Source organism: Oryzias latipes, chromosome 5, assembly GCF_002234675.1.
Source record: "Oryzias latipes chromosome 5, ASM223467v1".
Lineage (NCBI taxonomy): Eukaryota > Metazoa > Chordata > Actinopteri > Beloniformes > Adrianichthyidae > Oryzias > Oryzias latipes.
This window is the reverse complement of record NC_019863.2, coordinates 24054349-24082270: the sequence shown is the minus strand read 5'-3', so window position 1 is coordinate 24082270 and position 27922 is coordinate 24054349. Positions and strand designations below refer to the sequence as shown.

General features: G+C 39.2%; 2 protein-coding genes across 3 annotated transcripts in view; both read right to left on the bottom strand.

Annotated features, from left to right (window-relative positions):
• Positions 1-410: 410 nt before the first annotated feature.
• LOC101174826 (major facilitator superfamily domain-containing protein 4A-like) lies at positions 411-16809 on the bottom strand. Its single transcript, XM_023955114.1, has 10 exons — positions 16392-16809; positions 12060-12258; positions 10448-10696; positions 7242-7368; positions 7046-7161; positions 6020-6193; positions 4085-4232; positions 3464-3534; positions 2172-2292; positions 411-582 (listed from the first exon to the last, which is right to left on the bottom strand). The coding sequence occupies exons 1-10, from the start codon at positions 16622-16624 to the stop codon at positions 530-532; spliced, it is 1491 nt and encodes a 496-aa protein (XP_023810882.1). The 5' UTR covers positions 16625-16809; the 3' UTR covers positions 411-529.
• A 3445-nt stretch (positions 16810-20254) lies between these two features.
• The window catches only part of cdk18 (cyclin dependent kinase 18), a 58706-nt gene continuing 51038 nt past the window's right edge, over positions 20255-27922 (bottom strand). For both annotated transcript variants that reach the window (XM_023955113.1, XM_011475317.3), the window contains exons 12-16: positions 27562-27667; positions 26109-26151; positions 25948-26038; positions 24919-24996; positions 20255-24835 (exon numbers count right to left, since the gene is read on the bottom strand). In XM_023955113.1, the coding sequence (XP_023810881.1) occupies positions 24801-24835; positions 24919-24996; positions 25948-26038; positions 26109-26151; positions 27562-27667 (353 nt within the window). In that variant the 3' untranslated portion in view covers positions 20255-24800. The remainder of the gene's footprint in view (positions 24836-24918; positions 24997-25947; positions 26039-26108; positions 26152-27561; positions 27668-27922) is intronic.

Sequence of the window (27922 nt, the reverse complement as noted above, 5' to 3'; positions counted from 1 at the left end):
GTTTACTGAGAAATGTCTATTTTTCCCCAAAGGGAGGGTGCAGTTATGCACTTGGTTTTTATACGGCGAAAAACAGTCAAATCGAATATTTTACAGCCAATTGTAATCAGGCACTCCCATATTTATTTAATAGAGCTTATAGTGCAATTTAGTATTTTTACCAAATAGTTTTGAAACTATTACAAGAAAAGCTGTAAATTTGGCCCACTTTTAATTCCTTTTTTTGAAATGTAAATTCCTCTTGAATCTGTTTTGTCCCGTTTTTCCTTGTTTCAAACTTTTTCAAATGTTTACAAGCCAAGTTCGTCTTATTGATGTGCGAGCAGTCGAAAGTGATCAGACCAATAAAGAGAGCGTCTCTGACTCCGCCCCCTCTGTGTGATTGACAAACACTCAAACAGGCGACAGGATGATGCTCTAGAATTACGGTTTAATGGGGTTAAGAGTGAGTCTTTGTGGTCAAGAGTGAAGCTTTGGTTGATCATAAGGCTTGGAGGTGAGTGGAAGGTGCAGCAGGTTCCTCTGGTTTTCAGGAGTTCTCCGTCTTTGGCTTCTCTTTTATGTCCATTTGTTTGGAGATGTCTGAAAGGAGAGTCTCTCAGTTAGAACAACAAAAGCGTGAACACACCTGAGACCAAAATGAGACGTCTACACGTATGTGCCTGCTGAAAGAGAAATGGCGGCTTTGATCTCAGCCGCTATGACTTTGTGAAAGGGAATGGGTGACATTGGCGTGTGCCGCGCCCAAATATGCAACAATTTAAACTCCCAGGCTATGTTTATGCTGTAGGGAATTCTGTAATACAGACAGAAGCCAACAATGGTGTTAACCCTTTAACACCAGAGCTTTAGCTCCAGTGTTGACGTTATTTAGCGGAACTCTACAACCGTTTGATGTAATTCCAGTGGATCCTGAAGCGGCCTTCCATATCGGCTTTGTGGTGTAACGGTACGTTCAAATCAGCGGATTCACATTCAACGCACAAGTGGTCGAAGCGTCATGGTGTGTCGAAGAACGTTTGTTATTTAGCCGTCGCTGGTGACATCTCCTCTCTGGTGTTAAAGGGTTAAACAGCATTTGAGCAAGAAAAGAAATTATGTTTACTTTCCACAGACATGAAATATTTAATAAAACTAACTTTTTGGGAGTTATTTAACCCTAAAATCTTGTTAGCTCAACTTCAAACAGCTCTGAAGAACTTGGATAAAATTGATCTGCTGATAGAAATCTTGAGGAAACATTCTGATTATTAGGAGGAGTTTTTAAATGGCCACATGTTTTACATGTTTTTGTTGAAAGTCATGAATTTAAATCCATGCATTTTCTCATTGATGCCATTTTTTACCTTTAGTGTCTCTAAATTCCCCAGTGCATTTGCCAATAACATTGGCCGTTTACGATCACTTGGGGATGATACCGACCCCCCCCACTTTTAAAGTTTTTGTTCAGAATTTATCGTGAAGGTTTCAGTTTTTAGCTTTGATTTTTTTTTTTTTTTCAAAACAAAGTTCCCTTTGTGGAGCTTCACCTGTATTTAAAGACATTTTTGTTATCCTTTTGACTTTGTTTTTCGATTTATCATTTTTATTTATCTTTTTTAAAGAACATAAAAACCACTTCATTTCAATTTTTCCAGGAAAAAAAGAAAATTTAATTTTTCCCCAATTTCAGTTTCCGGTTCTTTGTGGATCGATTGTGTAATATAATAAAAATATGTCTAAAACAAACATAAGATGGGGTTGTACTCAAAATAAAGTGTATATCAAGCATTGTCACAAAAACAGTTTTAAACATAAATTATCAGAGCAAAATGTAAATGAACGCAAAATGAAAAGGAAAACGCTCAAGACGACCCAGATGGTTAAAATCTAAACCTTTACAGATTTGTTTCTACAGATGTTTTTTTTTTTAGACTGAAGTTGTGAAATAAAAAATGTCCAAAAAGTAATGGGGCTGTTCTGACCCTAAATGTCGCCCATAAATCACCTATAAATATTCTGATGTCCTAAACATGAAAATCATGGAATGACAAGATAACAGCTCATTTTTGCTGACTGACTACTTTCTTTTTAATTTAAGAAAAACTACTTTTAAAGAAAAAAAAAAGTCTGCATGGACATACTTCTGTAATTGTTTTTATAATGTGTGTGACGTCTCAGTGAGTTCTCACCTATGTGCTGCTTTCCGTGGATGTGATGTACGTACAGAAGCAGCAGGAAGAGGCAGAATCCGATGCAGGACGCGATCGTACTCGACAGCAGGAAGGAATAACTGCCTTGACTGTGGATCACCTGCAGGAAAACCAAAACTGAAACAGCAGCAGCAGCAGCAGCAGCTTTAACCCTTGTGCTATCCTATGACCCCACCCTTACATTGACGTGTTCTCCCTACCATGACAAAGGTGGATAAAGGTGGAAAGATTTCATGTAATCCATGGACACCAGTGAAGATCACAAATCATTGAAGAAAAAAGGTTCAGAGCACTGTCTAGTGGGTCTAGATGACCCAACTCCCAACGTTAAAGTGCCTAGGACAGCACAAGGGCTAGACCTTAGTGTTTCGTCTCCTTTGTCTTTTTTTGAATAAATTATCTGTTAGTATTTATTTGTTGCAGCTATTTCATTACCATATCCCTGCTTTTTTGTTTGTAAACAAACGACAAACTCAATTTTCATTCTACTGAATAGCAATAAGAATAAACACAGGAAGTAACTACATTGACCCATCTGTTCCATTTTTTTTAAATAAATCTGTTAAAATTCACAGATTTAGTAAAATACAGTATTTTTAAATGAAATGCAACTGAAACTGAAATTTTAATTAAACAACATTTTTTAAAAAAAAGTTCAATTTAGCACTGAAGCTAAAATTAATAGAAAATATTTCAAATGTAATATTCCAAAAATATAATCATAAATGTTGGGTATTGTGTTTATATTTTACAGCTATATTATGTGTTTGCCATCTGTGTTTTTCCCCCTTTCTATTTCTTATAGCAGGAGAAGTTTTCACTTTACATTGTCACAAAAAAGTGAATTGTTTTGTTTCTGTAATTGTTTTGTTGGAAACAAAATAATTAGCATAAAGTTTTACTTTGCTTTTATTCGGGCCGTCTTACACTTTAGCCTCTCTGGATTCCTCTTGTTAATTTGTTTATTTGGAGTATTTTTACAGTAATAATTAGTCATCTTTCTGCTCAATAATTTTTGCTAGTTTAGGTATTAGCAAAAGCATTATTCAGCTTTAATTAGCTTTTTATGTTTCCATTGATTTTTGCATTAGCACTTAGATCAAATATTAGGCCACGTACAAATTTCCCAGACAACCGTTTGCCTAAATTTCCTTGTTTGGACACGAGACAATAACACAGTTGAATTCCTTGCCTACTCAGGATATGCTTCATTATGTAGCGAGTAGTGAAGGAATTTGGACATAAGATTTGAAAGAAGAGAGGTTTCTTACTGATCCGACCAGCAGCTGCAGCAGCATCTCTCCTGCGCTGGCGCTCGTCACCAGGACTGTTGTGGCACAACCTTCAATACACGACATAAAGAAATCAAATTCGAGTCACTTCTGGTGAGCTTTGATCACAAACTCCTTTGTAAAAATGTAAAAATGTGTGACTGATGGAAAGCCTCCAATTTTAAGCCAGTGCCTAGATGAAACACTTTAATATCAAATATTAAAAAACAACAACTGCTAAATTACACCACAAAAAAGTAAAAATAAAATATCATGATCTTTCTGACGAAAACTTCATTCACTAAGGTCAAAGGTCATGCGCACAACTGGCTTTAACCAGACTTACATGACCAACGTTTGTGCCAATGTTCATAACTATGTGAAAGAGTCTTTTTATCCAATCTTAGACGTGAAACCTGTGTTGGTTGCCATGACGATTTTATCCTTTTACTTCTTTTTTTTTTTTAATGGATCCAGATTTTTATGTATTTTCATACTTTATACAACTCTCGAGTTCTTGTCTTAACTGAAAAATGTGCAGTAAAAAAAAAAAAAAGAATAAATATCTCAAAGATTTTCAAACATTGCAAAGTTCTTGCACATCGGGTTGTCAGTGATCACCTTTGTAGTCTAGAGTGTCTTCTGTGAAGGCCAGCATGGACGGAAACACGCTGCTGATGCACAGACCCAACACACAGGTGCAGATGAACAGAAACACACAGCTGCTGTAGAAGAACAACATCAGGAACTGGACCAGGATGACTCCCACCTGTCAGGAACAACAGGAACCACATCTGTGAACATCTGCTTCACCTTCCTCCCAGAGGAACCCACAACACATCTGCAGGGAGCTTCTACAATGACAAAACTGAGGGACAAAAAGGCTTCTACAGGTCGCAGTGCAACTCTGACAGGGACTGAACCACTGACTACAAAGATCCAATTCTGCCCTCAAGTCCCAATTGAAATGATGAACTCAAGCTCAAGTCTCAAGTCTGTGGTTTGAAACTCGAATCTTTGGTCTATTAAAAACAAGATCCTGAGTTTTCATCCAAGTCTTAGTTTATTGGAGCGGAGCATTCAAATGTAGTCTCAAGTCAGAGAAGCAAGTCCAAGACCAGAGTTTTTGATCACAAGTTCAACCTGATTTAAGGCCTCATCAAGCGTGTTTTTTTTTAAACTTGTCCTGTCCAACAGCTGAGCAGACAGATGACAGCTGAAAGCTTCTTGTGTTGGACATGTTCTACTGTTACAATAGGAGTTAGGAATCGTTTGACACACTAGCTGTATATTTAAATAAACCCCTTTTGTAATTTAGGTTAAACATTTTTCATCTTACTCATATCTGTAACAGTCTTTTGTTGGACCGGACAGAAAAGAAAAGAAGGGAACAAGAGAGAGGGATGCCGGGGGGTGTGTATGTGTGTGTGTGTGTGTGTGTAAGAGGGTGATTAAAGAAGAAGGGGGGGTAGAACCGTGAAGCAGCATAAAGCAACAAGTTGCTGGATGTTTACAATTATTACAGTCAGGTTTATAAGTAATATAAATCCAAAAGGGGGCGGGGCCTGTCCACACTTGCACCCAGATGCCACAAACATACCTGTGGGCATAAAAAATGCTCACATACTAAACGTGTCAACATGTACACAATACAACTGATGTTCACACACGCATACATATACATTCAGACTGACCCATGTGAAATTTTTCATTTAATCACTCAAACTATTTGTACAAACCATCCAACATGTTTGGAGTCCCAGAACTTTAGGCCAAAGTTGCAGATCAAATGTTTTAGCATAAACCTCTAGTCCACATGTGTCAAACTCAAGGTCCAGGGGCCAAATGTGGCCCTCCTTGTCATTTTATGTGGCCCATGAGAGCATAAAAGTTTTAAATTTCTTAAAATACAAATTGGTGTGTATTTATTCATATCTAGGGGGAATTGGACTTCAAATTTTGGGCAGCTATACATTAGGACTTAAACATTGTCCATACAACCTAACCTGACAGAATCAAATTTAAAAGGATTTATGCTAGAGTAACAAGCAAACATATGTTTTCTACCCAACTGTAATTGTCACTTTAAAAAGTTATAATAAATAAATAAATAAATAAGTTAATTAACATTAAGTTATGTTTATTTTTCATTACATTTAGTTACACGAATAAGTTATGTCTGGCCCTTTGAGGACAACCACTATGCTGATGTGGCCCTCGGTGAAAATGAGTTAAACACCCCTGATCTAGTCGATTACATTTCTGTGTCTGCACTTCAAAAAAAGTGTTCTGCAACCACAAAGAAGGACAAATCTTCAGACTTTCCCAGCACTGTCGAAGGTACAACCCGCTCGCTCGTGCATAAACGAGTCATCTCTGTATTTACATTTACATCACTGATGGCAAAAACTGAGTCAATGACGAGGCTTACTTTCAGTCTGCCCAAGTGTTGAACTTTTAACACAGATGACTCCTCAGAGTCTCTTCATCCCAATATTTACACCTCCACCAAGTTTAAATATTGACTCTGTTCAGCTTCTGTCACAGGGATCATACCAGGCTAATGGTGAGCAGCACGGGGGCCGAGTATCTGTACGACAAGTAGATAAAAGCCAGTCTTCCCGCCGTGATGGACGCCCAAAACACGCTGTCCAGACAGCCCGCCGCTTTCCGGCCCATCAGCAGAGGGGGGGACACGGCGTAGGTGTAGATGAAGCCGGCGTAGCAGCCCTGTGGGAGCAAAACACTGTCAAGAGGAGCAACAGCCGCTGATCCAGAGCCGAACGAGCACTTCATACATAAAGACTTTGGTCCGTCATATGCACCGGTTGAGTGAATTCCTGCAGAAACCTCTGCTAGTTTTGGCCTGAAGGGGGCCTGGGCTAAACAGACCATATTGTTTTCACAACTCGTTTGTTTTCTGCTCATTTGAGCAAAGATTTGGTCCTGGCACACGCTCAAAAACTCAAATGAGCCCTGTTGAAGTATCTGGGGAAAATGAATTTTTGACATAATGAACGAAAATAAAAGGTTTTGTTGACCTTTGGCCTCAGGAAGAGGCAGCCATCTTGTAGAAATAAATAAATAAAATAATCTATTGCCCCATAACTCCTCAAAAAAAAAAAAAAAGTTGTTTCTTTCCTTTTCAAAACTAACGGCGTTAGCGTGGCAAGTTGGCTGATGTCACGTTCTTTATTGCTAGCACATCTTTACCAAAAGATTGTGAAAATGTAATACATGAATCCTCCACTCAAGCGGACCAAACACTACAACATACGATATAAACAATATTAATATGGGGTCTGGTTCACATAAAAAACTGTTGTCAAGGAAATCCTAAAATCTACTTTAGCAGAATCTTCTAAAAATGTCAGACCTGTTCGTCACCCCAGACGACCAAAAGATTTAATAGTTGCTATGGAGATGACAGAAGACATTTAAAAAAAAATTTTTTTTTTGCACCTAATGGAGTATTAAGTTAATCAATTGAAGCTAATAAGGTTTTAATAAGCTCATTATTTTGACTCCTGGAGGAAGAAAACCCTTCAGCCTGCAAGAAAACAGCTTGATGGGCCCACTTACGATAATTCCATCAGTGATGAAGACTATAGCACTACCTAGTGCATAGATGAAGAAGGTGGTGGTGGGCTGGCCCTCCAGTCTGGCTGAGTTGCAGCAGCTGAACACGCTGCCATGACCTGCGGAGAGAGCGTCGCTCATAGGTCAGCCGTCTTTTCGGCAGCAGGCTGATCGGGGACTAACTGTGGGGGGGCGGTACCTTGGCCGTCGTCCTCCGCGGGGCGGGACTTGGGCCCGTCCTTTTCCAGCAGGCGGGGACTGCTGCTGGAGCAGAGCAGCAGCCGCTCGTGGAACATCAACATGAGCACCGCGGCCGGCACCGGGAGCTGCCAGCAGAAGACGCACACACAGAGCTCATTGTCCACTCCTAACAGGCAACACCTCGTGTCAGCTGATTCAATACATGGACCTCATCAAAGCAGACTCCATCTTTATTAGTTTTGTCTTGGCCTCTGCAATAACCGCATCCTGTTTAAACAGGAAATAAGGTCAAATGGAAAAGCGTAAGCTCAACATTTATCACTGAACAGGAGGAACAACATTAAAACATCCTGACGTCTCACGGAAAATTAAACTTGCTTTTTTTTCCTCCTGGTTCTTCTGAGTAATAAAATGTTATAAAATAAACTACATCATATAAAAGACATAGATATACACTTATGTACGACGGATTTTAGGGGGAAAAAAAAGTAAAATTAAGAGATTTTAAATCGTAGATTTACGAGAAAAAAAAACTTGGGATCTTACGAGATAAAGTGGAAGTGAGCAAACATAGCAGCAAGTGAACGCTGTGCAGCAGCAGAGCAGACCGATTAACCTCAATGGAACAGATGAGCTGAATGTTTATTGATAATGTTCCAAATGTTTGGAAGCTCATTTGTTTGATTTATGATTTATTAATATTTTATTTATTGATGGGGGGGGTTTGCAGGATCTCTGCAGCCCATTGATGAAGCCGATGAATCGGTGTCCCTGCAGGCAGCTGTCCACCTGGATCCTTTCTTCCTCCACCAAAGACCAGATCTCTACGTTTGTGTGACGCTTCCATCTGAGGAGGAGGAGCACTTTTTGGTATTGTCAACGTTTTAATGCTATTATCAACGACTATTTTCATTCCTCTTTATTCTTTTATGTTGAAACGGGACGTTTCATCTGTAGGAGGGGGCTTATGTAACACTGTTTACTTCTGCATTGGTGTTTGGATGTTAGGTTCAGGACGTAAGATGACAAATGAACCTCAGGTTATGTGAATGAAAAGGAGAATAAAGGCTGCAGCGATCCTCTACACCCAAACGTGTCTCTGAGCTCCTTATTTTACATACGAAACTGCTTTACTGACACTGAACCCTGGAAAAACGGCTCCACTGAAAATAATCTGATTTTGAGTCACCAAAAGGTTCAGAATCTCTTTGTTTTTTTTAAACCTATCCGGAAATAAAGCCTCACAAAAACCTCCACATATTTTATCTTCTAGCTAGGCTCCGATAAACGGAATATTTTGGTGTTTTTTCCTCGTTAATCTATGACTTTCTTTCTCGTAAATTTACAACTTAAAAGTTGTAATTAAATTTTTTTTTTGTAAACTGGGCCTAAAACTCCGTCATATTCAAATTTGCATGAATGCAAAAATGTGTTTGTAATTCCACATCTGCTGTCTATGATTGCATCATTTGAAATGCATGTTTGTGAAAAATCGCTATGCTTTTAACTCTCTCATCCTGAAAACCAGGAAGAAAAAGTCCAGTCAAATTATTATAAAATCCTCCAGAAACCTCACATTTGTTGTCATTGAAAAGCGTCACCAAAATGCAAATTCATGACAAAAGGAAACGACACCTAAGCTTTGACTGATACAGGTAGAAAAACTAGAAAGGGAAGGAGGTCACATCATGGAAAACCTGAGGGCCTTAAATGACAGCTGAATGGTGAACTACAACTGAAAGGTTGAGCTCTGTATTTTTTTGGAGCATAAGTTGCGGTTTGTTGCATAGTTTGGAAGCGGGTGCAATTTCAACTCTGGTGTGACTTGTATGCGATTCTTTAAAAAAAAAAAAAAGGTTCATTTATTTATTTTCTCACCAACAACCACTAGAGGGCACCACTGTATTTGCCACCGACTGCAAAGCAGAAGAAGAAGAGCGCCGCTCAGTCTTACCCAGAAGAACTGTTTAAAAGCGTCAGATGTTTTCTTCTTTATTGTGCATTTTTAGGCTGCTGGCACTTGACTTCTGGTTAAAATACGGTAATCCTTCAAAAATGGAAACAATGTTCGCATAAAGCAGATAAATGTCTGAGGAGTATGACAAAACCATTTCACAGAGATGCCATCAGTCACGGTATCTGTGAAAGACGCCTGGAGAAAATATTTATTACTGTTCCAAAGTAATAGTTCAAATATTTGACGAAAGTCTTTCACTTTTCAAAATCTCAGCTGAAAACTGAAATGAGTTTTTGGTTTGTTTCAAAGTCGGTCACACTTCAAGTTTGAGAACGTCAATAATGTTATACATAAAGCCAAATACAGTTTTACTGACCAAGATGTTCATATTTGGGAAAATAAGAATTTCCATTCCATTTGGACGTGTGGGGAAAAAAGGATTCTACACTTTCTAACATCACTGTAATTGTGTGTGCACGAATGTGTGTGTGTGCAAATATATTTGTTGATTTATGCGAGAATTTTCAGTAAATGTTTTGTGAACATTGTACTGAGTTTTTAAAGGGCATAATTCTGCAGAATGAACTTTTTTGAGCTTTTAAGCGTATTTTAATGTTCATTCCTCACACAAAAACCAACCCAAAGCAGTAATTTGATCCATTCACACATTTCTGAATTTTCCTCTAAAAATCTGCTCTCCAAGCACCAGCCCCTCCCAACCCACAAAAACGAGCAGGTTCTCATGAGCTGATGTAGATGACAGCCCCTTCCAGGAAAGGTCTGTGCTGCCAGGCTACCACACACACACACAAACACACTTTCTCTAGCGGTGATCGGCAAAACGCTTCTCTTTATATGCAAAATATGCACATCAATCTTTGCAAAAGTTGTGATTTTCTTTGTTATTGGGTGTAAACACGCTGCTGAGGTCAGCTCTAGGATGACACCATGAAATGGGCGGGTCCCACTGAGAGTGAAAGGCGGGCCTTCAGAGATCGAGTCGTCTTACGTCCAGGTAGAAAAATGAGCTGTAAAAATAACTAATATTTCTTTAAAAATCATTCTTTAGTGTGCCAAAGGGAAATATATTATCATATATATGGATATAGTTGACTCTGAAAACCTTAGGAATAGCATGATTTAGGCCCTCTAAATCCAGCACACTAACCTTTGACCTCTGAAACTGTGTCTTCTACCTGTCTGCACCATCCTCATGAAGCTCTAAGTGTCAGTGACCTCACACTCACGTTAATCACGGCCATGATCCAGAAAGCGTAGGACACTTTGGTGACCACGATGCCTTCGGTGAACAGATGATACTGGGAGGTGTTGTGAATCGAGACCCCTTTTCCGGCGAGGGTGTTACGGAGGTGCTCCAGGTCCCAGGAAGAATTGGAGGTCCCGTTCAGACCCAGAACGCAGCTGTCGTCTGCTAAGAAAGGATCCGCCACCAGGGGACTGACCAGCGCCCCCAGGCCTATGAAGAAGTGCAACGCCTGAGGAAACAAGGACAGGATTTTTGATGACAAAGTCTTTTTTGTAAGGATTTCTTAAAGTATTGTAAATGTAAAGTGAGGATCTATGACGCTCATGGAAGCGGTTTTGAGAAACTTAAGGTTTTTGTTTCATTGATGTGGTTGGTAACCTGGAAGATGGGTATCGATTTCACTGTAGTGCGTATGCAGAACACATTCAGGGCCAGATTTTCTGACACTTGACACCAAGAACAAAGTCTGTGTTGTTGGAGATTCTAATAAAAGCTGCAGGAAGTCCAAAAACACACCTGTTTGGCAAATGTCACAAAGGGAGGCCACCTTTTCTGAGCAAACAATACAAAAGGATTAGCATCGAAATGAGTGATCTGGTGTTTCCAGTCCATTGCCAATCATGACGTGTTTTTTTAATCAAATAACTAAAAATACATGTCTGAGATTGGCTTCAGAGGAGAGGCGGAGTTCAACAACAACAGTGGCAGAAAAGACGGGCTGCTTCTGAAAGGTTGACTTGGGTGAACTTGACTTGTGTTTGCACTTCAGCTTGGATTTAGAACCGCACCCAAAGAAACGGAAACACCCACTGGTGTCGTCTTCCAATGATGACAGCGGATCATACTGTATATTTGGTGAAGACTAAACCTGACATCGGCAAATAAAATCAGTGATGGGCGACAGAAGAAAAGATCAGTCTGCTTCACCTGAGATCCAGGAATAATTCTGAGACTTTGGTCCAGACTTTGCATCGGAAACTCAAACCTTCCCCCTAAAATACTTAAAAACAGTTGATTACCGGTATGTCTTTACTGACCCTTTTGGGGGGAAAAAATTGCTCAAGTCAAGAAAATGTAATGATGGATGCTGCTGGATGACCTCCAATGTTGTTTTTGTCAACTTTGCTTTACCTGTAGTTGCATTAGTATGACGCAAAGCTACGCATGCGCCCTCACCTGAATTGCCTGGACTATTCTAAACGGGACCCAACTTGACAGCTCAGTGGAAACGATGCCGGAGAGACAGAAGTACGGCTGTCAGTAGCTGTACTAACCAGTCCCTGTACCGGTAGGGTCTCTGAACGCAGACATGGCGACCCGTTTACCGAAACAAACCTGATCTCTCAACATCAAATCTTTTGACAGTAGTTCCGCCCACACCCACCTGGAGCGTCGGGTTTACAAACACAAAGGTGGCGGACGAGCATTTGTTGCTCAAATCACGTTTGGTGTGAACGCAGCACAACACCTGGGAGAAAGGAGCTACCGCTAAACCATGGAGACGAATGAGAATCATCGACCAAAACTGACTGAGCCACATTTCTCCATTCATCATCCGTGGCTTCCTTCCTAAACATGAACGCATCTCTAACCTGCAGGAAGACAGCAGAGTCCTTCTGGTACAGCTTGACCAGCTGCAGGTTGGCGATGGTGTCTATGATCCCCATGGCGGTGCCAGCCAACCCCATGGCGATTGACAGCAGCATGATGTGGTGGCAGAACGGTATGAAGGCGAACACCAACGAAATGACGAGAGTGCAGAAGAAGAGAGCCAGCAGGGACGACAGGAGGCTGCAGAGGACAGAACGTAGGAACAGATATGATAATTAGATCCCATCTAGACATTTCCTACTTATTGCTGGACTATTGTCTCACAAACATCCTGGTAATTGTCTCCATGTGTACAGTCGGCCGTTTCCCCGCCCCCTTCTGACCTCGTCTCTTACAAATGATCCAGAAAAGGACACTTGCTGTGGAAAAGCTACCAGATTAAATGACGCCCGTCGGTAATCACCGGAGTGAAAGTCAAACATAAATAAAGCCTCCATGAAAACGATTCAACCCTCATGAGCTCGGAGAAGGTCGACTTAGTAACGTAATCTTGGCAATAAAACAAAAGTGTAAACCTTTTTCTGCTATCGCACAAAGGCAAACAAGATAGGAGGTTTCATGTTAGCTTAGGAATCATTAACTTTTGACAGTTTTTCATCCCCTCTGAACGTCCATAACCTGGTATAGTCAGGCAGACGGCTGTGTATCGTTACTTAGGTGACGATCTGTTTCATAAATCAAAACCAACAATTACAGATCCAACCAGAATTCTAATTTTTTAATACGTGTGTATAGTTGCTACACGTTTGTCTTTTTACTGGAAGTGTAAAAATTAAAATTATATGCATTAAATCGTCATCCTTCATACTTTTAGTTAGAACATTAGATCAGAATCAACAAAAGTGACTAAAAAAACATGTAGATAAAAAGAAATGGTTTTTGTCTCTTAACTAAGTTTTTTTGTTTTCGCCAACTTCAGCAGTAAACAAAACATGAACATCACTGTTGTTTTGGAGGATTTAACAGATCCTGAAAATCTTCTTCACGGTTTTTCCATCCTCAAAGTTCTGGAATCGATCTACGATCTAAAGCGTTGCATGTCGGTGCAAAGCCGCTTTTCTCCGCTGCAGAATCTGCCGTAATTACTTTAATTGCTCCATCGGAGTTATTGTAAGGAAAAGATCAGGTGTTAAAGCAAATTCTTCTTTTTTTTTTTTTTAAACAGAACTTCAACACCCCCCCCCCCCCAAACTTAAAAGTTTTATTTTAAAAAGGAAATAATTCACGAGATTTTGTTTTGGAGACTTGTTTACTTCTGGTGACCGTAGCGCTGCGCATTCAGCTTTTTTTTTATTCATAAAAAAATCCAAAATTTCAACTGCATTTCAGAGCAATAAATGCATCGTTCCCAGATTGTATGTTTACTGCACTCTACTGTATTTATAAAGATCGCGAATCGGCAATGTTGGATGTGGCGAATATTTGCACTTGAATCTGAGCATCTGAGTACTCGGATACTCATTACGGCCCTACAAAACATGGATTTCTAATCCCCCAATCAAATTAAGAAATCCTAGTTTTCAATATCATTGACATTTAGGAAAACAGACTAGTCAAAAGTGGTTACCTTCAATCTTGTTAATCAAGAGGAATCACTATTTGTTACATTTAAAACTATGAAATGATACATTTTTTCCATTTGTTTTGGTCTTCTTTTACAGTATGAGGTTTGTAGGAACTTCTGGCTATTTTCTGACAATCAAAACAAATAACTAAGTTTTTGGATTTTTCCTTTTCACCTCATTGCAGAGTTTGTAAAGCAGTGCATAGAAATGTTCAAAACCCTTTACAGCCATGTTTCTGTCATAGCACAAATGCTATGTTTTGGTTGACTGGGGGCCGACAAACAGGTCTGTGTTATTTCAAGAAGAATCTGCAAAAGTACATTTTTGGATTTTCTTGTCAACTGAAATGTCAAAATGGTGCAAATCTAGTGAATCTTGCTCTAGGCTTTTTCTTTAACAGCTCTATTCTGATTCAGGAAAGAATTGGTGTAGAATTCAGGCTGGATACAAACACAGTTATTTATTTCTCCTTCGTGATCAATTTTGGGGTATAGAAAGAAAATATGCAAGAAAGTCACCTAATTTAACCCTTTGACACCGGAGCTGTCGTCAGTGACAGTAAACAAGACATTCTCAGAACTACTCCAACTCTTAAACCGTTTGCGCAAAATCAAGTAACTTCAGCAGATTTAGAAAAGCAGCTCTGCGCTGAAATTGAACACTTTACGGTAGTCGCAGCGATTCCTGCGGTGCGTCGAGTTTTCCCACTGTGATGCAGAAGAGCAGCAGAAGGGCGACGGAGAGTCAGTGGAAGAAATATGGATCATTTTCAGCTGTTGTTTTTGCAGTGAAATGAGTTAGAAATTAGTCTTTTGAAAAAGTATGTTTAATCAGGAGGAGGAGAGCTCCCCTCACATACCGTATATAGAGGAGGAAGAGGAGTAGGAAAAACGGGAGGAGACACAGGGTGGGTCATCATCCCAGATGCTGTAAATAAAATCTTTTTGTACAAAAAGATGCCTTAGATTAAATTGACCAGAATAATTTTAGTGCAATTTTTACTATTAATGTCAAGTGGGACCACTGTGTTTTTATATATAGCAGTTCCTACATATGCAGGGATTTGTTTTAGTAAAAATTCTACTTACATTCTAAATCACAACGATTGATTGACATCCTGTCTGCATTCAGAGTTTCTTCTGATGAGGGGAAACCATTGAATGTAAGGAATGTGGAGTTAGGCTGGAACTTCATCTCATCAAAATCTAACATATGATCAGACACGTCCATTTTATTATCAACTTCAAGAAGCTGTAGAAGTAAGGGTTAATGGCCGGCAAAGTGTGCATTATCACTTTTTAACGCACGCAGTCGCGTTGGACGGTTGCTTCCACTGTGCGTTATTGTTATACCATGGTCTGGGTGAATACTCGATTCCAATTGGCTGCTGGGTGCGCATTAAAAAGTGATATACCACAGGATAACTGCACGGTGAAAAAAGAAGTTTCGGTCACCTAGCTTAAATGGCTTCTTTAAAACAACCTTTTGCTTCATCATTTGGACAAAAACAAGCGGTAAGAGGGGAACTTTCTCTCTGAACTGATTCTTTATTCAACCCATCGGAAAGATCAGCATATATATATATACATATATATCACTATATATCGCCGAATCTTGACTGCAGCGGTGGTGCGGCGCGTCACGGACTCCGCGTCGCGTCAGACGGTTCAGGCTTCCACGGCGTGCGTTAAAAAGTAATAATGCATACTTCGTCGGCCATTAACCCTTACTTAAACCATCCAGACAAACAGAACTACTTGAGCTGGTTTATTACCGTTAAAATTGATTTTTTGTCATCTCAAAACTTTTGGATCAGTCCATCTACAGTTTTATAAGGAAAAACTTGCTGAAAGCTTGTCTTTTTAAAATTTGTTTCACACTTTTTTAGCATTTTGAACATAAATGATTAATATTTGATTGACTTTAGACATTAAACTTATCCTAAAAAAAGGGTGGGCAAAACATTTCAATCATATTTTGTGAGATTATGTGATGAATAAAGAACAAAAGCCTGACTTTCCAGGGGTTGAACTGTTCAAAAGGAGCTTTAAACACGAAGTCTGAAAGACTTTCAGGAATAATCCTGACAGATCTCCTCAAACTTCAAACCTCTGAGTCTGTAAGCAGTTTTCAGGAAATGAAGATTTGAAAGTACAGGAGCATCATGCAACATGACATTCTGGGGAGTTGGACTTGAGCTCCAACGAAAACAAATGCAAGTAAATGGCTGAGAGGCCGTCCTGCCCTCCAACCATGGCTCCTCTTTATGAGTCTAATGGCCGCCTGGAGCAAACACAGGAGTCTGGCTTGAGTCCTATCAGAGAGTTTGGAGTTTGCAAACCAAATTCAGGACTTCATCTGCCTGAAAAGTGAAGGTCTGGCAGAACTGGAAGAGTTTGGAGAAGTCACGTGGTCTCAGAGAGGCTGCATGACAGTGGTGGACTCCAAAACACTTTTAGAACTTCTCAGGAATAATTTAATTTGACCAATCAGTTTAACAGCCTAATGTTTTTGTTTGTTTTCATTGGGTTTAAATGTAGTCAGATACAAAGAGATTTTTTAGGCCTCCTTTTAAAAATCTATTTTTTTCTTTCCTTGTTTTGATGTAAAAAAAAAAGAAAAATTTGTGGAAACACATGAACAATAATAACTTTAAAAAAATTTTTTTAAACGGACTGCAAATGAAAAACTGTTTCTAAACTATTTAAAAAAAAAAAAAGGGTTTCAAGTCAAAGTTTGTGGACTCACGTTTTCTTAAAGAGGCCTGCCACGCAGCTGCCCACCAGCAGGAAGAACTGCTGCGAGAAGAAGACCCAGGTGATCTCCTGCAGCGTGGACTGCGTCTGGCACCGCAGGTCCAGGATGGTGGGGCCGAGGAAGGCGATGCACAGCCCGAAGCTGAAGAAGACGCTCCAGTAGGTGAGCGTTTGCTGCAGGTGGTGCTTGAAGAGCGAGCAGATGCGCTCGTCCAGCGGCGTCATGGCGCTCTCGCCCCCCCAGAGAGAGAGCAGGAACGTCCTCACGGCCGCGCGCTGCTCATGTCCTCCGTTCCCGGTTCGGATCCGTGTCGGTATGGAAGGTAAACACACCGCTGAGGAGTCGCTCCGAGGCTGACAGCTGTCCGCACTTCTGCCAAACTAACTCAACTGGCACACCTGGCGCTTATTGGCTAAGGTGTGACAGCCACGCCCCCTTTTGGTTCCCAGCGTTTGCTTATTTTTAAAATTTGTTTTTATTTTTATTCCTTCAAAAAAAAGTTTTAAAAAAATTACCACATTTTTTAACTTAATTTAACAAATTTATTAAACTTAATAAAATAAATATTTCTTAAAAAATGTTTCGTCTTTTGATTTACAGCTGAACATGTCATATTGTTATTGTTAGCATTTAGATATGCGTCTAGAAAAAATGGCTGATTACGTTCCAACAGCGTCCTGCTTTGTTTAGAATATAAGTATATATTCTTTAGACGTTTTACAATAAATTCACTCTGATTTAAGTAACTAAGTGAAAGCTTTTTGTTTTGTTTTTGCTTTTCAAGTTTGAAATACATTTTATTGTGTTAGCTTAAATGTGAAAAGTGCTTTATAAATAAAGGTTAATTTGAATGATTATGGCTTCCCATGATCCAAATATGTTCTCCTGTCACTAATAAAGATAAAGTGACTCCAAATCCTGAAGATGTTTCCCTTTTACTTTAATGTCATTTATAGCAGTGAGTCATGAAGTGTGTGACATGATATGAACATTTTTACATCTGAGGAACTTGTTTGATTTGTTCGAGCATCTTTTGTCACGTTAACAGAATGTTCTTAATGCTCTTAAATGCCTCTCAGGTCTGCAGAACCAGTTGAGCATTGACTAACAACACACCTAAGCAACAGGGGAGTTGCTTCAGCATCTGCTGTTTGCTTTCATTCTTTTTTCTTTTTTCTTTTTTGTATCTAAGTAGAATGAAGTTTTTTAAGTCACCAAACTTTTCCATTTTCTATCTTTTACATTTAAAGATGTAATTTTGCTATTCAGTACTTAAAAAAAAGAACAATTTCAAATCTTAGAAAAAAAAACTATCCACTATCTTTAAAAAAAAGCAAAATTCCTTCGCAAAAAGTAGTATATTTGAAGTTTATTTTATGAAGTATTGAAAGTGGACTACAGACCATGTACATGTGGTGTAAGAAGTATATTAGCTGAATACTTATTAAGACTAAATTGGAACATTTTAAGTTTACAATTGAAAAGGAAACTTCAAGTACACTGCCTCACTTTTAGTACTGACAAAGTATACTTGTACGCTTAAATAGAATACTTATTTTTGAAGGAAAACTCGGCTGTCTGATACACATCTCAGGTATTTTGAAATAGTATATTCTAATACACAATAGTGTAGGAAAAAATTTTTTTTATATATATATTTATACAGAAAATGAGAAATTCTCAAAATATAATAGTCTTTGTTTTCATATGGTAAAAAACAAAAAGAAAATATGTTGTGTCTCTCTAAATAAATGATAAAATTGTTTTAATTGTTTTAAATATTTTATTAATGGACATTTAGCAGAATCTACCTTTTTTCATACATTTTTAACATTATTGTCAGGCACTACTGTTGGAATTTCTTTTTTAAAATTTATTTTAACTTCTACTTAAGTTCAGCATTCTTCGACCCAATTTCAGCTGTCATGCATATTTTTCTCAACCTAGTTATTAACATTGTTTTTAACATTTCTTTTCTATTTTTTGGGAGTGTCTTAACATTTCTGAAGTGTTTCTCCACATTTACCAAGCACAGCTTGTATTTAGTGAATCAAATTTCTGCTGTTTTTGAATTGTCTTTTCATTTCACGTCTGGAACTCTTTCTGCTTATTTTCAAATGTACAACCTTTTCCTCATTTTAATAATAAACTTTGCCTCTTTGAAGCTTTATTTAGTTGATATCTTAAAGGATTTTAACTCTAATTCATGTCCAAAAGACACTTAGAACAAAAACTTTTAACATTTTTATTTCCAGCTGTTCCAAGCTTTAATTTAATTCAAGATTCGGTTTACATGAGACTTATTTTTAGGGGATTTAAAGTGCAATAATATGATATGATGTACTTGGACGTCTACTCCAAATATTTAAAAATCGTACAGATAAAAAACTTAAATCATTATTTTATCAGAACGCAGTTTTATTAGTGAAGTGGAGCAGCTGAATTGCATTATCTGCTTTGGTTTTTGACTTCTTTCTCTGTCTTGGTTGCTCACTGTTGATTTTATTTATCTATAATTGGGTTTGATGCAACTTCATTTTTATTTAACTAATCTTTTTTCATATCCTCTTCACGCAGATGTCGTCTACATTTCATTCCTAAACGTTTTCACACACGTAAAGAAATGGAATATGCTGTTTCCCCAGACCTTAAATCCATAAAAGATTCAACGCTTTGGGATTTCTTACAGGAAAGTTTGACCCTTTGAGAGGCCAGACACTGATGTTGGATGAGAAGGTCGGATGAATGAATGAATGAATGAATGAATGACTTCATCTGGTTGGTTTTACACACTATCTAGAACACATTACAACAGCAGTCCTGTTGTAAACAGATTTTCAAACAAATGGAAATGTATGTTCTAAGCTCTTCATGTAGCAAATGTAAATCTCAGAATCAGCAAAAATGAAATAAAAACACAAATATTTACAAAAACTAGCAATTGCAACAAAAATCAGTACTTTTGAATCACAATAACATCAACACTAAATTAAACAGCAGCTCAAGAGTCTAAGTCTTTACATTTAGTCACATTTGGATAATTAAAAACTTTCCTTAAGAAAAGATTAATTTAGCTCTATCATCTAAATCTATTCAATTATCTGACATCAGTGTTAACATTTCCCCTTATTTCATACGTTTCATGATTGACCATAAAGTTTTATGTTTTTATTTGAAAAAGGTTTTCTTTACAATACAAAACATTTCTAAGCTGTGAATTTTCATGAGTATCTTTTAAAAAAGTTCATATCGTGGGAGATTCTCTACACCCAGCTTTGCCTTTTAAACATTTTCTCAATATTTTACTTCAAAAATGAAAACTATGGTGCAAAATACAGGATTCATTACCATTTATTCCTCAACAGATTTTTACTTTGATTAAATTTACCAATATTTTTTTTTTAAATAAGTGGATTCTATTGGCATCTTTTCTTTGTTGATGGGCTAATATAACTTTAAAAAAAATGTCTAACACGTCTGTTTCATTTCCTTCAAATTAAAAGTTTCTGTTGTCTGTGACCTCACTGAAGTGATTTTATACACATGTGGATATGGAAGACACACCTGAATTCAATGATCTGAATGGTAAATATGAATATTTTTGGCGTCACAGAGTTAATATTTTCTTGATTGCTGGTTTTCTGGTGCAGATAAACAAAAAAATGAAGTATCTGTAACCTGAAGGCAGTAAGAGCTGGAATAACATGAGGACACGTGTAAGAACATCCTGTACTGATCTGAATTTATGCAACAGTGCCACCTTCTGTTCATTTGTGTTACTGCATATTTTCCATTTAGCAATATTAGTGGCCAACAAAAATATACAACTTAAATATTAGGCGTAAACGAACAAGCAGAATTTCAATAGTTTATTACTTTTCAGTGAATTTTGTGCCTGTCGGCAGTCACGTTACATTCATTTCTCTTTGTATACAATTATAGACAGAAATCACGTAAAATATCACTTCTCATACAAAATCTAAAGCCATGTTTTATAAAACATTTAGAACTCATCTGCAGTTTGGTTTTCCTAAAACGTGTTTTAAATACAGGGTTCTATTGTTTAACAGCATGAAACTCACGGAGAACGATGAAAACATGTTAAAATACACAGATCTATTCATATATATATATTAATTTCCCTTCATAAAATAGCTTCATTTAACACAAACACAGAAATACTGCTGGCGTTGAGAATAGGGGGGGGGGGGGGGGGGGGGAGTGTGACATCCACAGATATGGCTCCCCTCTGAGGTCACGGCCTTATGTTACTCCGCCCGCCGCCTTCGTCTCAGAGGCAGGTGAGCACAGGTGACACACCTTTATTCTGTTCGCCGACTTGTAGAGGTAGAAAAAAAAAACGTCCCTCCCCCGATTCCACAAATACACATGCTTGGCTCAATGGCACTAAAAGCATCTCTGTGGACTTACAGAATCTGATCGAGTGGTTTAAAGTCATGTGATCTTTAAAAACAACACCTGTAGGTTGGGGCTGAAGACTTAAGGTCACACTGAGCGTCTCATCTGCCTCCTTTCTTCAGGACCACACCCCATGTTGGAACAGGGTGAAGAGCTTTTCATCTTCAAAACATAAAAAGGATGGAAATGGTTTTACTGAGTTTTTTGTCAATGGATTTTTTTTTTACTGTTTAGTCTCTATTAACATTTTTCAATGTACAACAAATCCTTCAGATCTCAGAGCAGCAAAATGAAAAAGTAGTTGCCATTTTAAATTAAAAATGTTATGTTTAAATGTTTTTACTCGTTTTACCTTTTAAGAAACTTAAAATGGTAAATTTTTTTGTTTTAGCACATCACGGTTTAAACTAAATTGACCGAACTGTGATCATGACCGTATTTTTATTTGTCCAAATAAACTAAACTTGAATCCTAAATGAACTGTAACATGTGAAACAGTTTAATGAATACATTTCCTGTATGAGTTGTTTATGGCATAACTGATTCAAAATAACTCAAACTTCTTTTTATGAAAGTACGACACGTCCGAATGAGATCAAAAAAAGCGCCCGCCACTCTTTAAGATGAGAACACTTATTTGGAGTGGAGTCCTCATGAGCTTAAAAAATGCTCTATGTCAAAAGCCAATAATATCATTTAAGTATGTTTTCCAAAGTTTTTTTTAATCAAATATACTTAAAACCAAACATATTATTCTTCCATTAGTTTCTTGAAGAAAATCATCAAGAAAATAGATGAAGAGGGAAGCCACAGATTTGCTCTAATCAGCCTTTTTGCCTCACAAAAAAGAATAAATGTATATAATCCACCAAGCTGCAGTACACAACCTCTCCACTAGATGTCACTAAGCCCCTCAAACACTTGGCCTGAGACCCTAAATGACTATTCCTCCTCTGTTTTACATGTTTGGACCTCAACAGGAGAAAGAACAAAAAACAAAAACAGATCAAAGAGGTCCTCAGTTTAGGTAGGAGGGAATTGAACCCAAACACAGGTCTCAGGGAAAAGCTGAGGGCAGCGGGGGCGTCTAAATTTACCCCGGACCGGCCGATCTGATTAGATGTTGGGCTCCTGTTAGGAAGAGACACAAAGGGAGGGGAGCAGGCTTCAGAGGACACTTTTGGTTTGTGCAAAGTAGGAGACTAGAGATGAGTTCTTTTACAGAGACGGAGTCTCGTAGTTACAATGGCTACACGAGATCAAACAGTTTCTTCACAAGCCAAAAGAGATCATGCAGTTTACTAAGGCATTCAAATCACCGGAGTGATGGCAGCGCTTAACATCATATGGAAGAAAAAACAAACTGAAAACAGCTGTTGAATTGTGTGGGAGGAGTCACTGAAGGCTTTATGTTCCGGTTAGAAATGAATGGAAGGGGTTTGTCACATGCTAGCAGAGGAATTGATGCTACCACGGCGGTGTTGGCGCTCCCACATTCGCATCACTCACAAACCCATCCACTCTCTCCCGTTTCCTGTTCGGGGTCAAAAGGGGTCGCTGCAACAGTGTCTGTGCGCCGATAACCTAGCCATTTAAGGGTGAAGTCACCGAGAAACTCCCCTCGCCTTTCCCCTTTAACACCCGACATGTGGTCAGCGACGGCTAAGAAACGCCCACTTTTCAAACTAACGTAATGCGGCGTTCACAGAGGCCTCGGCAGCGTGCGTCTACGTTAACGGGTTTCCGCGTTAGAGACATTCACATTCGCTACATAGGTTTTTAAGAGCATTTTCGGGTTCTACGTACAAAAACACGCGGCCATTGAATACGGGTTGAATATTAAATGAGTTGAACTTTGACCAATCCGGAACTCGACTTTAGTGGGTTTTAATTTGTGTAATTAAAAAGTGATCATGAAGGAGAAATTGAATGCAGGTCAACTCTTTGAACATTTTGGCAATCTAAGTAATGCCGATGGATTCTGAGGCGGAGAAAAGTGGCTTTGCGTCGCTATGCAACACTTCCCGTCAGTAGAGTTCTGCACATCTGCGCACATGCGACACTGTTGGTTAATTCACCGCGTGCCGACACAAAGACGGTTTTTGTTATCATTCTATTTACGTTGACTGTGAGAACACTTAGCTACTGTGTAGCATAACGGCGTATAATAGTTAAGCTAAAACAGCTGAAAGAGTGTCATTTAGGTGAAGCCGTTGACTTAAATTGTTGGATATCGCCGCATCTGCAATCCCTTATGCTAGTAAAGTGCAACTCTGCATTAGCAGCTTTTCTCTGCGACAGAGACGTCAGCTGATCGATTGTGTAAACAGGTGACTACTGTAAAGTGTAGCATAGCATCGCTATGCTACACTTTACATTAGTATTGGGCATATACAACAGTGTATGTAGGCAACACGCCGCTTCAGAATTGGGTTAACAGATAAAGAGTTGCGGTATTCCACCGGATTAGAGGAGAAAAGCTGCCTTCCTCTCATACGTCACTCTCTACGGTAGTGACGTGTTTACGCAATCAACGTAAACCGTCTGATTCTGCGGCGTTACGCTACACTGACGGACGCTGCTTTTGTCCGCGTCAGAATTTGTTTGAATGACGTCAGTTGTGTTTGTGGAGTTGCACTTTTCCAACTCCACAAAGTGCTTTACATAAAAATAACACACACAGAACAAGAATAATAAAATCAAACTGTAGTTCAAAGAGCGTGTGGATCTAGGCGTCTCCGGTATTAAACCTTTCACCTTTTGCCAAAAAAAACTTTTTTGAACATTTAAGAGAAAACGATTTTGCTTCTGAAAATGTCATTATATATGTGTAAATTTATACATTTAACAAAAAAAGACATTTTTTGATGTAATGAAAAATAAGACTGTCAAGCGGTCAGGTTTCTATGCTTTTCTTCATTTAATCAGTATTATTCTAAAAGTAGAATCAGGAAACAGATTTCTTTACATTTTATTCACTTAAAAATTCACTCAAATTTTAATTGTTTTTAGTTATTTTAGTTAAAAAAAAACATTGTCAGGATATTTGACTTTATCACTGGAGCATTTTACTTATTAGTCAATGTATTATTTAACCGCGTTATTTTACCATTAAAGCCCAAACCTATTCAGTTTTTAGGCTGTATTATGGCCATTTCCAAAAGAAAACGTTGAATCATTGGAGTTCATTTGGACTCCCTAGAGGTCTGCCATTGTTACAGTTACTGTGTAATTGTCTGGTTTCTGTCCTAAAGCAGATGTTTTTCAGTTTTTTCTCTTTCCTGTCAGACCAAATCAGATGAGGATTTCTACTGAATCTGGTTCAGCTAAAGGTTTCTCCATGTTCCCCTTTTCTTTGAAAGTTTTCCTCTTCATTGTTGCTTATTGCTGGATTGGAGTGGAAAAGTACACCATAGAGGGGTTTGCACAGAAAATGCTCTGTTGGTCACAAAAACAGCTTTTAGAATTATTTGTCATAAATTGGAGTATACATGAATTCTTTCTTGGTTTTACGTTTCTTGCTTTCTTTGCGTCGCCCTTTAGCGTAACTTTTATGAATGAGTTGAATTAAAGTGTTTTGGCAAACACAGATGAATGTGACCTATTAGGAAATGTTTATCATCTATTATTTAGCTGGTATGTAATATGTCATTAGCTGTACATAATGTTCCATGTTTTTCTAATTTTTTAAAATTGTTACTTTGCTGCTGATCATGAATGTGAAGCTGAGTTAACCCCGCCCCCCTTTGATCCTGCAGGACCGGCGTTTTGCCGGCGTGTGATCTCTGTCCTGCATTTGCGTTCAGGAGGAAAACACGACGGCGGCGGCTGAGTGTTGCTGTTTGTGCAAATGTGCAAAGTTGGACGTGTGTGGAAGGAGGCGTGTCTTTGAGGTGATGCTTTCGTCATGGAAACACGCCAGGTCCAGGTGTGTTGAACGGGGAAATGGGGACTCAAAGGCAACTGCTTGACCTGCGACCTCTAGAAGATGCTTTGTCGTCGATTCTTTCCTCGACCTGAAGAGCAGCAAAGTCAGAAGTGATTTCTAAAGAAGAAATCCTTTAAAACCAGAAGCCAACAGGGCGGAGCTTGTTCTGACCTAAAGGCTGGAACACGGAGCTGCGGTGACCCGGATCCTTCTGAAGCTGCAACTCTCTGAGGGAAAACACTGAAGCCGCTGCAGGAAAGCAAAGCAGAGGCGCCGATTTAACCTGAAACGCAAAAGCTTCAAAGATTCTGATCATCACACATGTTTGTGACACAGACACACACAGACCAACATGCAGTGAACATCAGAGGGGTGGCTGTCAGAACAAAACAGACAGAAACTTTCTGACCGTTATCACCCAACTACAGTAGCTGCTGCTGCCGGGAACGCCACGACCGATTCTTATTATTCATGGGGAGCAATTACTTTTCACTTTAGCAAGTGTTGCTCTAAACAGCTCCAGAAGTTTTTTTGTCTTCTTTAGGCTGTGGTCACAAACACAACTGCCACCGCGCGATGGGGAGGCATCGGCAGAGCCTTTTAGATTAGCTGCCGCCGCCCTATTTTTTGCCGGGAGTCCTTGATCTGGACTCCCGGGAGAATATAAAAAGCGGCGCTCATTCTAACTTTTAGACATCATGCCTCCCAAAAAACCCAGCAAGGGCGAAGCCCCGGCACCAGAAACGAAGGTCCAAGCGCTCTAACCACAGCAGGAGTCTTCATGGGATGAAGAGCATCACTGCCTCATCAATGCAGTCTCCCCATTTCCGACGGCAGCATGGGGGCAGGGGGCTGGCTGGACGGTGGCAGTCTGAAATCGGCAGCTCATCAGACGATTTTGGGGACCCTGGAGACCCTGGGCCGCCACCGCGCCACCTCCAAATGTGCCCCATGTCACATGTGGGTTTTTCCTAAAACCTGCGCTGCGCGGCGTGTAAAAATGCGACTGTCGCCTCCAGTTAACAATCGGCCGATTTGGCTGAAAAACCTGTATTTAGGTCACTGCACGGTGGCATTTTAGGGATATGCAGCCGAGGTTTTAAAGGAAGAATAACAAATGATTTTTTTCACAAAAGGGAACTTACATTTCAAAAAAATTGAACCGTGTGTGCGTGTGTGTGTGTTTGTGGTTTGTCTTACTATCAGCCAAATTATGAATGTTATCCCCCAGACTGAGGAAGTACGGGTGACGCAGGGCGTCTTCAGAGGAGATCCTGCTCCTGATGTCGTACTGCAGGAGAACAGAGAGCTGGTTAGATCTGCTGCCGCTGACGGCGGCTCTGCAGGCGTTTGTCTCATACCAGCAGCAGCGCCGACAGCAGGTCGATCCCCTCAGTGTCCAACCTGACGGAGAAAAAGCACAACGTCAGAGTTCAAAGGTTGTGCAGACCTTTACAGTGAGCAGAAGGTCACAAACTCGGTCTAATCATGTGAAATCTTGTCTCATGTTGAAAATGTCAGGATCTCATTTTTAAGGGTCATAGGGGTTGGAATGGAGTTTATGTTTTGCACCAAAGTTGAAGCCTGAGCTGCTGCACAGCAAAACCTGTGAGTGCAAAGATTTCTAACTTTGTTTTTAGACATTCAAGATATTTCATTAGGTTGGAAATCGTTTGAACTTCTTTGTTCTAATCTTTTCTCAAAATCAGCACTGTTCAGAATTTTGAGGCTCATTTTTCTTATGAAAGAGAACAAATGTAAAATAAAATTGTTTCTTTTTTGCATTTCTGAGGATTTCTGCTTTTCAATCTCTGTAACTGAAATTGCTCGGTTTGATTGACAGATCGGTTGGAAATAATGAGCCAAACAATCTGCATATTCTAGCATCAAATCAGTTCTGAGCCACGGCCGGCCAGTGCTGTTTGCTGCTGTAATGTAGCCTAAATTATAAAGTGATTCACAGCATCTTCTTATCAAAGTTCTTGTAATTTTATCAAACAGCAGGTCTGGCACATTCCACACATTCTTCAAAAAGGGTTGATTTGGAACCAAAAAGATGTCACTTCTCATCGTTTCTCTATCGCCAAAGATAAACGACCCCCCCCCCTTGTCTAAAGCTCTTCACTCATGCAAGATACAGCTTGTAGAAAGGGGGGGGTTGAGGGCGGGGCTACTCAGCTCAGCACCAATGGCCACGCCCACGTCGAGGAGATTTTAGAAACAGAGGCTTCAGATAAATATAAAATATGGCTTTTTAGGACTTTTAGGTTGTGGAATTTTGGTTAAAAACTTCATAATCATAAATAAAATACCACTTATAACATTTTTATTTAAAAAAATTTAGGACTCAAAAAACTTAAATTGTTTGATTTTGGAAATATTCATAAGACATGAAAATGAATTTTATTTACCGTAGTAAAGTACAATCTTATGTATTTTCTGAAGGTAATAGCCATTATAAATAAATATAAATAAATGTTAGTCAAGCATTTGTTATTATTTTGGAAACAACAAATTTAGTTTTAGGTTAGAAGAATAAGCAGTAATTTTAGATTTTCGGAGGATTTATTCAGATGGGCCAACAAGTGCCAAGATTTTATTTTTCTCTTGTTCCCATTTTTCTCTAAAATGAGTCCTTTCAACTTATTACATTACATTTTCTGTCATTTTATTTAAAACAAACTACAATTAGGAGCATCAAAACTCCCAAATGCAAACCAATTGCTTAGAAGTAGCATAAAACTACTAATTCTTGGACTGTCTAATATTTTGAAGAACGCCAGAGGACTGAAGTCTTCTTTGGTTGCATCTTACCGCGGCACATGGTTGATCAGACCTTGGGGTTTGTATTGAGGAAAGAGGTAGGACCTAAACTCCTCATTGCTCCCGATTCCAGGCCAAGTCTCCTCTGTGGGAGTGCCTGTAGAGGTCAAAGGGCAAAACATGAAGCAACCTTTACAATCACACTTATTTCTGCTTTTTTATGCCTTCATATCATTTTGAGGAAGACTCTTCCACCGTTTACGCCGGTGGTCCCCAACCCCCGGGGCTCCAGATCGGTACTGGCCCCAACCCCCGGGGCTCCAGATAGGTACCGGCCCCAACCCCCGGGGCTCCAGATAGGTACCGGCCCCAACCCCCGGGGCTCCAGATCGGTACCGGCCCCAACCCCCGG

Bases quoted from the DNA above. Each gene is read 5' to 3' on its own strand.
- LOC101174826 (XM_023955114.1), bottom strand. From the start codon at position 16,624: ATGACGCCGCTGGACGAGCGCATCTGCTCGCTCTTCAAGCACCACCTG. The intron at 10,697-12,059 runs GTTAGAGATGCG...TTGTTTCCTCAG, and splicing joins ACTCTGCTGTCTTCCTGCAG to GCGTTGCACTTCTTCATAGG. The intron at 3,535-4,084 runs GTGATCACTGAC...CGTGTATTGAAG, and splicing joins AGACACTCTAGACTACAAAG to GTTGTGCCACAACAGTCCTG.